Source organism: Girardinichthys multiradiatus, chromosome 8, assembly GCF_021462225.1.
Source record: "Girardinichthys multiradiatus isolate DD_20200921_A chromosome 8, DD_fGirMul_XY1, whole genome shotgun sequence".
In the NCBI taxonomy this organism is placed as follows: domain Eukaryota; kingdom Metazoa; phylum Chordata; class Actinopteri; order Cyprinodontiformes; family Goodeidae; genus Girardinichthys; species Girardinichthys multiradiatus.
Genome location: NC_061801.1, coordinates 24,038,738 through 24,052,613, shown reverse-complemented (window position 1 = coordinate 24,052,613; position 13,876 = coordinate 24,038,738). Strand labels below are relative to the sequence as shown.

The following is a 13,876-nucleotide window of genomic DNA, read 5'->3' as shown; positions in this document are numbered from 1 at the left end:
AGGAAGGCTGGGGAGAAGGAAATGCCAAAATGCCAGAAGTCCAGTGTCAAGTACCCACAGTCAGTGATGGTCTGGGGTGCCGTGTCAGCTGCTGGTGTTGGTCCACTGTGTTTTATCAAGGACAGGGTCAATGCAGCTAGCTATCAGGAGATTTTGGAGCACTTCATGCTTCCATCTGCTGAAAAGCTTTATGGAGATGAAGATTTCATTTTTCATCACGACCTGGCACCTGCTCACAGTGCCAAAACCACTGGTAAATGGTTTACTGACCATGGTATCACTGTGCTCAATTGGCCTGCCAACTCTCCTGACCTGAACCCCATAGAGAATCTGTGGGATATTGTGAAGAGAACGTTGAGAGACTCAAGACCCAACACTCTGGATGAGCTAAAGGCCGCTATCGAAGCATCCTGGGCCTCCATAAGACCTCAGCAGTGCCACAGGCTGATTGCCTCCATGCCACGCCGCATTGAAGCAGTCATTTCTGCAAAAGGATTCCCGACCAAGTATTGAGTGCATAACTGTACATGATTATTTGAAGGTTGACGTTTTTTGTATTAAAAACACTTTTATTTTTTTGGTCGGATGAAATATGCTAATTTTGTGAGATAGGAATTTTGGGTTTTCATGAGCTGTATGCCACAATCATCCGTATTAAGACAATAAAAGACCTGAAATATTTTAGTTAGTGTGCAATGAATCTAAAATATATGAATGTTAAATTTTCATCATTACATTATGGAAAATAATGAACTTTATCACAATATGCTAATATTTTGAGAAGGACCTGTATATGGCCACACAAATATGGCCATACTTACACTATACTGCCAAACGTATTGGGTCACACAACCAAATCAATGAATCCCAGTGTTACAGTCGCTTCCATTCTAGTTTTCTATGAACACACTCCGAAACCTTGTGGAAGGTGTTTACAGAATAGTTAAGTTGCTGGTGGTGGCAACAGTGGGTCCGTCAATAAATTACAGGCAGAGAAAGGTCGCATTATGTTTTTAAAGACAACAGTTTTTGCGTCATGCAGATTATGTGAAATAAATAGCATCTCATAAAATCTGAAGGTAATTATTATGCAGAAAGAAAGAAACAGAATTTTTATACTTTTCTGGTTTGCTTTTTATCTTTGGATGAATCTGTTAAAGGAATGAAACATTGCATTGTCTCTGACAATGTGGTGCAGTACATTAATAATTATTATCACCTATTGACTTGTGAACACCATTACTAAATGTAATACTTCCCTGATACAGCTCAATGTTTTTCTTAAGTTTTTGGGAGGTTGCCTTGTCTGGACACAAACCCAGAGTTTTCTGCTATGGATAAAATATTTTTCTTTATCTCTTTGATTATTTCTGTGCCTGCCACAATGTAAAAACAGGTGCAAATCGCTCGCACTTGCTAGATCTGAATCCAGTTAACACCAATCCATTGCAGAAGTAAAGCAGTTACCATGTGCAAAACAGGTTCAGAAACTCGTACTCGTCTTCCGCTTCCAGGTTGCGGGGGCAGCAGACTCAGTAGAGACACCCAGAATTCCCTCTCCCCAGACACCTCCTACAGCTCCTCCGGGTGGAGCCCAAGGTGTTCCCAGGCCAGCCGAGAGACATAGTCCTTCAAGCCTGTCCTGGGCCGTCCCCTGGCGTGCCTGGAACACCTCCCTGCTTCCACCAGGGAATGCGTGACGGCAGGAGATCCTCGAAGTACTCCTTCCACCCCCTAATAATGTCCCCAGTTGAGGTCAGCAGCTTCCCACCCCCACTGTAAACAGTATTGGCGAAGCACTGCTTCCCCCTCCTGAGGCGCCAGACGATTTGCCAGAATCACTTTGAGGCCATCCGGTAGTTCTTCTCCATGGCCTCACCGAACTCCTCCCAGGCCCGAGTTTTTACCTCTGCCACAGCCCAGGGATCGGCACGCTTGGCCTCATGGTACCCATCAGCCGCCTCAGGAGTCTCACAAGCCATCCACAGCTGACAGGACACCTTCTTCAGCTTGACAGCATCCCTTGCTGCCGGTGTCCACCACCGGGTTCGGGGGTTGCCACCGCGACAGGCACCGCAGACCTTACGACCACAGCTAGGGGCAGTAGCATCTACAATAGACCCTGAGAACATTGTCCACTCGGACTCTATGTCTCCAACCTCCCCCGGAATCTGCCTAAGGTGTCCTGGTGCCAAGTGCACTGACGAACACCTTAAGGCTTGAACATGGGGTTCATTATGGACAAAGTCCAATAATGAAACAGCACTCGGATTCATATCGGGGAGGCCATTTCTCCCAATCACGCCTCTCCAGGTGTAACTGTTGTTTCCCACATGGACATTGAAGTTCCCCAGCAGGGGAACTGTTCAGCACCTCCGACACCAAGAAGGCCAGGTACTTCGCACTACCGCTCGCCCCATAAGCCGAAACGACAGTCAGAGACCTGTTTCTCTTCCTAGATGCTACACCTGGCCTGGCTCTGTATCTACCTGTGACACTTTTCTGGAGAGGGGAATTGTCCAAGCTTCTGCTGGCAACAAATTAATGCTAACCCTCTACCAATGATCCACATGGCCCTGTCTTTTAGTGTTTAACCCTTTCTCTCTCCTAGACATGGCGATTGACTGTGCTTAACTGTAACTAACTGTATGTGCCCTCTTTCAGACTCTAACCTTGAAAACTGGCTCAGAGTTTATCTGTTCTTTCTTTCTAGGTGAAACAACTAAAGGAGCTACATCCATTAACATTTAATTTTCCTTCCCATAGAACGTACTCCTGGATCAGTGCTTCTCTGTTCTCTTTGTGTCTCTGCTCTGTTCTCTCTAACCCCCTGTCGGTCGTGGCAGATGGCCGCTCACACTGACCCTGGTTCTGCTGGAGGTTTCTTCCTGTTAAAAGGGAGTTTTTCCTCTCCACTGTTGCTACATGCATGCTCAGTATGAGGGATTGCTGCAAAGTCAACGCCAGTGACTGTCCACTGTCTCTACATGCTCATCCAGGAGGAGTGAATGCTGCAAGTCACTGACTGGATGCAATCTGCTGGGTTTCCTTAGACAGAAAAACTTTTTATCCAATTTGAATAAATAACTAACTTTGACTGCACTGTTCAATGGTTAGGATTAATTGGAATGTATGTACCTGACTGTTGTAAAGTGCCTTGAGAGAACATGTGTTGTGAATTGGCGTTATATAAATAAAACTGAATTGAATTGAATTGAATTGAATTGTCCCTGACCCGAAGGCGCAGGGATGCGACCCTCTCATCCACTGGGGTAATCCCCAACACGAGACAACTGAGCTGGGGGGCAACAAGCAAACCCACCCCAAGTCGCCACCTCTCCCCCCAGGCCACTCCAGAGTAGAAGAGAGTCCAGCCTCTCTCAAGGAGATGGGTTCCAGAGCCCACGCTGTGCGTGGAGGTGAGCCCGACTATTTTTAGTCGATATCTCTTGACTTCCCGCACAAGATCAGGCTCCTTCCCCTCCAGGGAGGTGACAGTCCACATCCCTAGAGCCAGCCTAAGCATCCGGAGATCGGAAGTCTCCACCTTTGTCCACTGCCCAATCTTCTTAGCACCAGTCCCTCATGGTTCTCCCTGCAGGTGGTGGGCCCACTGGGGGATGGCCTCGCGTCTCTCGTTTTTGTATTGCCAATAGCAATTTTGTCCTTTTACATTCTGTTTTATTAATGTTATGTTTACAATTACACTGAGCAGATAATGCTATATGCAGATGATGTGTTTCTGCAATGCAGCAGAATTAAATCAGTCATGCAATATGACAATTCTTAGGAAGTGAGACAGGACACTCCATTGAAAGAAGCAATTCTTCCTCTCATTACCTACGTATAGGAAAGATGAAACATTTTAAATAACAGGCAAGGCTTTCAGTGCAAGTTCAAGTAGTTGCTTCAAGTACAAGCAACGGTTCTCAAAACTAAAATAAGTTCTAAGAAGTGAAAGATGAAGGACATCTCAAGTGCAGACAAGTAATAAAAATAGGAATAGCATTCATGAATTTATACCAATTATATAAAATCATAAACAATTAAAGATTCAAGAGGAGGTTGGTATGAATCCTAAACATACGTAGGACCTTTGTATAAACCTTAGGCATCTGTGAAGTTGTACCATTACACTTAGAGCCAGGCAACAGTCTCTTCTGCTTACAATATTTAAAGCTAAACTATTAGGGAACCTTTAGCCCTTATGGTCTGTGGGAGCACTCAGATTCTTTCAGCGCACCATGGATGCAAGACCATTAGATCAGATGCATGTTAACAACCAGGACCACTTGACAAAATGGTGACTATGCTAACTTCTGCGCCAATGCCATCAGGTGGCAAAAGTATTAAAATTCAACAAAGAAATAAGCCTTTATTTTAATATATTTCTAAATGTGATCATTTACACTAAGCTGGAAATGTATAGATTCAAATTCATATTCAAAAATACTTTATTAATCCCAAAGGGAAATTAAATGCTGTAGCTCATTATGTAGGTTTCTTCAAAGAGCCGTTGTAGATGCTGATTGCTGTGGGCAGGAAGGATCTCCTGTAGCGCTCCGTCTTACAGCAGATCTGAAGAAGCCTCTGACTAAAGACACTGTTGTTGTAGGACAGTCTCATGAAGAGGATGCTCAGGGTTCTCCAAAATGTTCTTCATTTTGTGAAAAATCCGTCTTTGCACAATGATCTCCAGAGGTTCCAGAGGAGTCCCCAGAACAGAGCCAGCCTTTTTTATCAGCTTGTTGAGCTTTTTTAAGTCCCTGGCTCTGATGCTGCTACCCCAGCAGATGATGGTAGAAGAGATCACACTCTCCACAACAGACTTATAGAAGATATGCAGCATCTTGCTGCAAACACCAAAGGACCTAAGCTTCCTCAAGAAGTACAGTCTGCTCTGTTCCTTCTTGTAGATGGCTTCACAGTTGCATCTCCACTCCAGTCTGTTGTCCAGGTGAACACCAAAGTATTTGTACTCCTCCACCACCTCCACCTCTTCTCCCATGATGGAAATAGTTTTTGACTTATTCCTGTTTCTCTTAAAATCTACAATCATCTCCTTTGTTTTAGTCACGTTCAAAATGAGATGATTGTTTCCACACCATGCCACAAAGCAGTCCACCACCTTCCTGTACTCATTAATTCATTTTAATTAATTAATTAACTAAGTCAATAAATGAAAAAAAAATGTTTTTAAGTTTAGTAAATATATCTTACATGAAATAAAATTGCATGTATAAAGGATTAGTTAAAATACTTAAACGTGTATAATTTGGTTTTTATTAATTATTTCAAATTCAAGTGTTGCAGCAAATCATGATTTTTTTTTTTTTTATCTCAGCCTTATCTGTCAAGGCGGGTGAGAGGGGCAAATATTGTTGTAAACAAGGTGATTGGTCCGCTGTGGAGCTGCTGTGTAGGTTGACCAATTAGATGTTAGGGTCTCTTTGGTGTGTCTTAGAGAAGGTTTAAATTAATTTATGATGGACCAGGATAGGAAATATGAAACAATTACATATGATTTTAACATGGAATAATTTAAAGTTTTAATTAGTGCTTTTGATGTGTAATTATTTGTTTTTTGTATATAGTTAGTTGATGGATTAACACAATGTATTTACATTTCTTCTGATTGTGATTATGTTATATATAAATTACGTTTTTTCAAAGTTTGGCACTTTTGGCTTCTTATGTACATTGCTGCCCATTACTAATAATTAGTAAGAGCTGCAGTGTTCCTCCAAATGTTGATACAGTTTTACACACAATATGTATACTGAGTTTTTCTTTAAAAAAAAAGAAAGAACATAATCGCATGTGACATCTCTGTTTAAGTATTGCATCTAATAATGTTTCTTTTTAGCATTTAGTATTGACAAACTGGAGACAGCTTTGAAAACTGTCCAAGGTTGCTTGTGTGTAAGAAATATTTAAAATATTATTGTTTTTAAATCCCCATGAGTAGTAATATTTACTTAAGCTTGAAATGCTTCAGGTTTGTTGATCAGCTGATCTCCAGGGATCCTTCTGGGCCTTCTTCCTCCATCTGCCACCCTCTTCCTCCTAGCGGACTGGCGCTGCTGAACAACTGTGATCTGAAGCAACTTGGCCAGCCTCCAGATGTGGTAGATCAAAGCCCAGGTACTGCAAGTCTGAAAATCAAAAATGTTCATTGCACATACTAGAAATATCTAAAGAGCCTATTTACAGTTTCTTGCAAAAGTATTCACACCTCTGTAAATTAGTCAGAGTTTGTTGGGTGACAACAAACTTCAGTTTATGGTAATTGAATTTGATGAGAAAGACCAACACAAAGTAGCACATAGTTTTAAAGTTTTAAAGTGGACGGAAAAATTGTAATTGGGGTTCAGTCCTGTTGATTATGATACTACTAAATAATTAATAGATAGCCTTTCTAGACTACTTGTGTATAATTTAATCCGTGAAGACCTCAGTGAAGACCTCAGTGGTTTGCTTAGAGAACATCAGTGAACAAACAGCATCATGAAGATTACAGAACACATCAGACAGGTCAGGAATAAAGCTGTGAAGAGGTGCGAAGCAGAGATAGGCTATAAAGCGGCATTTCAAGCTATGAACATCTTGCAAAATACCATTCAGTCTATCATCTGAAAATAGCAAGTGTAGGACAAAACTGCAGACCTCCAAAGGCAATAACCATCCATTCAAACAGGCTGAGCAAAGCGAGGATTAACCTGAGAAACTGTTGAGAAGACGATGGTAACTCTTGCGGAGCTGCGGTGGTCCAGAAAATTTCCCATCCTGCTCTGGAAATAATACCGAAAACCTTCAGACTGTTCATTGGGGTTGTGTCTGTAGTTGCATTAATACAGTGTGTTTACTCAGGTAGGCGGAATAAAAATGGATGGCACGCTTTTCAGATTTTCTTCTGAGGAAAAATGTTTCACAATTATGCTCTATTCAGTGATGGTCTATCACATACAATTCAAATTATATGCATAGTGTGTGGTTGTAATGTGTCAAAATGTGAATAAGTGTAAGGGCTTTGAATACTTGCAAGACATTGTAAAAAGGTGTGTAGTTTGTAATTCACACATCAACTGTGCTGTGTAGTTTGTCTTTACAAGAAACATTAGGAGCTGGTACCATTTCTTTTTAGCCATAATCAAGTGCCTTTCAAATGCTTGTCACCTTTAAATAAAACATGGTCATGCTCTGATTTGACAGCCACCTGAGATCTTGACAAGGTTCTCTGAGACCAAGTAATGTTTAAGAGTAGAAACAATAAAAAGGTGGCACTTTTTTTCCTTTCCTCTGCAGAAAAATTCCTCAAGTCCCCGTATTTATGGTAATGCTTATGGAAACAGTCTTTTCTGCAGTAGTCAGTTTTCACTATGGGTTGACATCCTCACAAATAGCATTTGAAACGCTTAGAGAATATTTTAGAAAGCAGCCAAGGACAAATAATTTATTGCTGTTTGATTTTCTTCCTCTCACACTGCATTCATGGATCTCTGTATTTCTGTTTGCAATCTGCTGCAGGATTTGCCGTCCACATTGAGAATCAAGATGCCTCTCCTAATCAAGAGCTGCATGGTGGGGATTACTTCTGTATGGTGGACCACAGCACAAGCAATATCCCCAGCATTTACACAGAAGCATGATGCCACTCACTTGTCGGTGGTTTGCACTACTTTGTATCTCTCAATATTCAAATTACATGTTTAACAATAGAACTACATTGTGAAATAAATTATGAAAGAATGTGCATTCCTGGGGGTAAAACTTACAGGAGCCTTCAAGATTTTCATGATTCTTTACTAATTATTACACGGCTTGGGTATAACATTAGGTACTTTCAGGTGGCATTTTGCACAATGTCAACTCTGCAATCAAAGCAAAGTATGCAAGAGATGATTTATTACAGTTTTTTCTTAGAACCGTGTCCTGGTAACTATAGTAACAAGACAGCCTTTATTGTTTGACAGCAATGTCATACATATTACTTGTGGCTTGAATATAGTAATGTGCGATGAGTGCTCCTGTGCTTAGATGATGATGCAAATTGATGTTTGATTACACCAGTGGCTTTAAATGCTTCATTACTACATTTTTTTTATTTTATTTGACAACATGGTTGACCCTAAATGAAAACGAGACATAATGCTTTACAGACCTCTTCATTTCCATTTTATTTCAATATGGTAAGACAAGGAACTTGACATAGGCACACTGTTATAATAACCAGTTTATAATAATAGTCACTTGTTTCCATTTTAATGAATGATCAAAATTTACATTATTTTCAAATAAGTTACATGATTTAAACTGAATTTTCAAGCTGTGTTAGATAAGAGAAGTAAACATTTTGTTACTCTTATATGTGGTTTTCATTCAGTTCTGTATAAAAACATTTAACAAAATTGTTTGTGGATCATTTCTTTTCAACTAATTTTATATTTTTACTTTGGCAGCTCAATACAGGGGTTTGAAATGTCAACTTACAGTTACAAGATCCCAAGGTGAAATCTCTGTGAAGACTTTTTAAGGTTTCTCTGCACCTGCATATGGGTTCTCCAGGTACCCTGACTTTCTCCCATATTACCAAAATAAAGCCCATGGGGTTAACAGCTAATTCTAAATTTAACTTAGGAGTGAGTTGGTGCATATCGGGTTGTATGCCTCTTTGCTAGCTCTGCAAAGGATTTGTGTTTGATCCTTGGTGCAACATGACTGGCTTGCTTGGATAGGCACCACTGTCTCGAAATGAGACATACTGTACATCAGATTTGGATGCCATTAAGTTAAAGGACATATGTCATAGTTTTTGCTCCATTTTTTTTCTGTGTTAACACTTAGCTGATTGTATTTATTTCCATGCCCAAAATCAAAAAGTGCATAAACAAAAAGTAAAAAAAGTGACCACAGGCAGCAGAAAATGCAGCCAAAAGTATCTGATCAGTGATAATGGTATGATTTGAAAACCAAACTTGGGTATTAGTTGCAGCACAATGGGCATTTAAAACAAATGTATAGCAAGGGTTTCAGATTAAATTTGAGTCTATAAAGTGAAGATTTACATGTCTTTTTATTCAGTGAGGTCAGGAGTAGCAGAGTGTAGTAGATTTGAGATTTAACAAACTGGCACCTTAAAGAGGGATTTAGAATCTGCTGTGGCAAGTCCATGCTGCCTGAAATGCACTTCAGTGATAAAAGACATGTAATTGTGGATTGCACAAGTCTCCCCTTTCCTTACATAATCAATCATTGTTGTACTTATTAGGGTTTAGCTGCTCTGCAGTAATGCAGGTGTCAAAAAACATTACTCCAAAGACATAGTCTGTCAATCCACTCACTGTTTGTAAGTCCGCCTGTATGCTTTCTCACAACATGGTGTTCGCCCTTAAAATGTCACTTCAAGCCAATTCTGCTATTTTAAAGATTGGAAAAGAAGTTAAAATACCAAAATGGCATCGGCAGCCAAACCTTCTCTCCTTCATTTAGCTCAGACATGGAGAAACAATGATGCTGCTACAGCTAACATTCACAATCTCCTTCATAGTCTGGCGCTGTAATGTCTTCATTCCTCAGGTTCTGCTCGTTTCTTCCCCTAAACAAGGGGAGTCCAAAATGCAGCCCAGGGGCGAGTTGTGCCTCTTTGAATGATTCTGTGTGTCCCCAGACTCGGTTATGGAACAGTACAAATTACGGTATGTCTTAAATCTTCTTAAAATATAAAATGTTATGGACAAATCAAAGTATTTATCTTTTACTAACCAGTTTGATGGCTTTCATTTTAATTTTATAGAATGTAGGACCACAAACAATCTTGTTTTTCTCTGCTCGAAATATAAGCCCCTTGTTCAGAGGCAACCTGTAATAAAGAGGACTGTGAGAAAATGGTCACAGGAAGCTGAAGAAGCTCTGCAAGGTTGCTTTGAGGCTACAGACTGGGACGCACTGTGCCAGCCACATGGAGAGGACATCAATACCATGACTGAGTGTGTAACTGACTATATAAACTTCAGTGTGGATAACATCATCCCCACCAGAACCGTGAGATGATTCCCCAATAACAAACCTTGGATCACCAGTGACCTGAAGGACCTGCTTAACAAGAAAAAAAGAGCCTTCAGAGAGGGAGACAGAGAATTATTGAGGATTATACAGAAGCAACTTAAAGTCAAGATAAGAGACAGCAAGGAGGTGTACAAGAAGAAGCTGGAGAGGGATGAAGAAGATCACAGGCTTCAAGTAGAAGGATGATCAGACCGATGAAGATCTGGACAGAGCCAATGAACTGAACACATTATTCAATAGGTTCAGTTCAGAAAGAAGCTTCGCATCCTCCTCTCCTGCTCACAGCCAAACAGACAGTCCACCTTCCTTTGACCCACAGGACCCACAGCTGTCCAGTAACACCTCACATTTTTTATCTTCCACCTCAGCCCTAGACCCTTCTGCTTCTACATGTTTGCCTTCAACCATATCAGAAGATACTGATGCTTCCTTTGCTTCCCCCTTCCACCTGTGTGTCTCAAGAAGTCAGGTGAAGAGACAACTGGAGAGACTGAATAGGAATAAGGCTGCAGGTCCAGATCATGTCAGCCCTAGAGTCCTGAAGGCCTGTGCAGAGCAGCTCTGTGGGATTCTGCAGCACCTCTTCAACCTTAGCCTGGCCCAGAAGAAGGTTCCGGTGTTGTGGAAGACCTCCTGTCTTGTACCAAAGAAAACTCACCCATCAGTCCTCAATGACTATAGACCTGTTGCCCTGACATCTCACATCATGAAGGTCCTAGAGAGACTCCTGTTGGCCCACCTGAGTAAGCAAACAGTAAACCATCAGGACCCCCTTCAGTTTGCTTATCGCTGTGGAGTTGGAGTTGAAGATGCCATCATACACCTGCTTCAACAAACCCACTGTCATCTGGACAAAGCTGGCAGCACTGTGAGGATCATGTTCTTTGATTTCTCCAGTGCATTTAATACAATCCAACCTGATTTGCTTTGTCAGAAACTCCAGAAGATTCAGGTGGAGGCCTCAACAATCTCCTGGATCAAAGACTTCCTGACAAACAGACCACAGTTTGTGAGACTGAAGGGTTGTGAGTCCAACCAGGTAGTCAGCAGCACAGGAGCACCACAGGAGACGGTACTCTCACCATTCCTTTTCACTCTATACACCTCAGACTTCCAGTACAAGACAGTCTCCTGTCATCTGCAGAAATACTTGGATGATTCTGCAGTCGTGGGGTGGATCAGAGATGGACAAGAAGCTGAGTACAGGAAGGTGGTGGACCGACCGCTTTGGGGCATGGTGTGGAAACAATCATCTCATTTTGAACGTGACTAAAACAAAGGAGATGATTGTAGATTTTAAGAGAAACAGGAATAAGTCAAAAACTATTTCTATCATGGGAGAAGAAGTGGAGGTGGTGGAGGAGTACAAATACCTCGGTGTTCACCTGGACAACAGACTAGAGTGGAGATGCAACTGTGAAGCCATCTACAAGAAGGGACAGAGCAGACTGTACTTCTTGAGGAAGCTTAGGTCCTTCAGTTTTTGCAGCAAGATGCTGCATATCTTCTATAAGTCTGTTGTGGAAAGTGTGATCTCTTCTACCATCATCTGCTGGGGATGCAGCATCAGAGCCAGGAACTTAAAAAAGCTCAACAAGCTGATAAAAAAGGCTGGCTCTGTTCTGGAGACTTCGCTGGAACTTCTGGAGATCATTGTGGAAAGACGGATTCTTCATAAAATGAAGAACATTATGGAGAACCCTGAGCATCATCTTCATGAGACTGTCCTACAACAACAGAGTGTCTTCAGTCAGAGGCTTCTTCAGATCTGCTGTAAGACGGAGCGCTACAGGAGATCATTCCTACCCACAGCCATCAGCATCTACAACGGCTCTTTGAAGAAACCTTCATAATATGAGCTATAACAACATTTAATTTCCCTTTGGGATTAATAAAGTATTTTTGAATTGAAACATCCAAGGACTTCTATTCAAAAGTAGACTTGGGCACATCCTTTGTGATCCATAACCTGATTTTGTTGCTACACATAGAAAAACTAAATTCTAGACTAAAATAGAAAATAATGGACCCAAAAAAAATCCACTTTTTTAATAAGGCAAATGTATGAGACCTGCTTTATGTTTCACATACAAAATATTAAACGTTTAGTTGAATAATGGGCAGATTAAGAAAAATTAAAATTTCATATTTATTTTTGTATTCTTATGGCCCATGAATGCTTTTAACTTGACAGTTCTTGACCTCATGGCAAATATTTTGGACATCGGTGTGAGAGATTTCCAGACGGTGGTACTGCAGATGCTCCGGCGCCATCCATATATGGAAACTTCTTCATGTTTCAGTGGTTATATCTAAAAAAGCTTGTTTTGTGTTCATGTGTTCCAGAATTACTTATGTGCTTTGAAAACCGATGAAAAAGCCATTGTTTTATTTATGTTTCAAAAGAATATTATTCAGAATTACTTGGACATGGCTTCAAATATCAGCCAAGTGGAAGGAAACAGAAGAACAATCCCACTAATAGTTCCAGCTTGTTTTATTTATTTACTTCGTGATTTTTAGGTCTTCTGTCTCCAAAATATGACATCCTCTCACAAGAAATAATTTGCCACCATCTCTGCTTTCCTCACATGAAAATCTAACTGCATGGGCCCAGTTGGAATCAGTTTTCACATCCACTTAGTTAAAACCAAAAGGACAAACAGTTTTACTCCAATCTTTTACCAAGAGTGTTATGCTTCAGATAGATTTCACTAGTTGCTTAGCAACAACAACGATGGCTTTTCCAAAAAGCATCTGTTTAGTAAGTGCTAATCAAATAAAAAAAGTCTTGTGCTGTGGACACAGGTGGTTAGTAAGGCTTTGTAGTTGGTATAAAGCTACTAAACAGTGTGCCTTTGTTTGGTTGCTGTTGTCAGTTTAAAAGTTTTTCATGTATATTTAGCCCCTCTTGTACAATCAGCCCAGATTTTCTTACTTTTAGGATATCTTTGAGAGAATCTAAACATGTTTGCAAATAAAAAATAAAGGGGAACTTTTGGTTTTTAAGGACAAAATATGCAAGTTTTTGTTGAAAGTAAAATGAAACAAACTGAGAATATGGACCCACAGTGCTATAGATGAGGGAAATATGCCTTTATTTGAAAGATGAGAATCATGGTAGAAATAAAACAAACTGGACAGGAGAAAATGGGAAATTATCTATACCTTATTTAGTTATCAGGCATGATGAATGCAACATTAACTGTGCACTTTTCTGGTCACGTCCTCGCCTATAGTGTGGGCCATAACAGGCAGCCATTAACTTAGATTTCACTTCAAGTAGAATTCCTCAAGTTTTGCTCTGTTTCCATCCACCACTTTCTTTGGGGTTTTCTTGTGAAAAATGAAAAATTAGGAACATCATATCTGATTTATGCAAAATGATGATCAGATTTTGTCAAACTTGATAAACAAACAACAAAATAGCAAACATATACAGTATATATAGAAAAGGTGAGATCTATTAAGATCCTAAGGTATTGCTATATTACATATTCAACCATAATTAAATTCTTTACTTTGTGTTGAAAATAGGCATAAAAAATGAGGAATGGGAAAATAATTAAATAATAATTCTGGGTAAAAATGACTAAAATAAAAAAGATAGTCTCTCTTCAGTTTAACATTATCAATCGCAATACCACCTTGCACCTTTAAGAGGTGTGATAATATAACAAAACTAAAGAAGAAAGCAAGTAATAAACTGAGTAAACGTGTATATATATATATATATATATATATATATATATATGCGCCTAAATCCCCTCCCACCTGCCTACTAAGGTTGCGCGCAGCCGATGAGTTTTAT

The 13,876-nt window shown here is 40.2% G+C and overlaps 1 protein-coding gene across 1 annotated transcript in view; it reads left to right on the top strand.

Annotated features, from left to right (window-relative positions):
• glis3 (GLIS family zinc finger 3) overlaps positions 1-8,408 on the top strand; it is a 35,513-nt gene extending 27,105 nt beyond the window's left edge. Inside the window, exons 9-10 of the mRNA XM_047373696.1 lie at positions 5,999-6,144; positions 7,528-8,408. Of these exons, the coding sequence (XP_047229652.1) occupies positions 5,999-6,144; positions 7,528-7,649 (268 nt within the window). The 3' untranslated portion in view covers positions 7,650-8,408. The remainder of the gene's footprint in view (positions 1-5,998; positions 6,145-7,527) is intronic.
• The last annotated feature ends 5,468 nt before the right edge of the window (positions 8,409-13,876 follow it).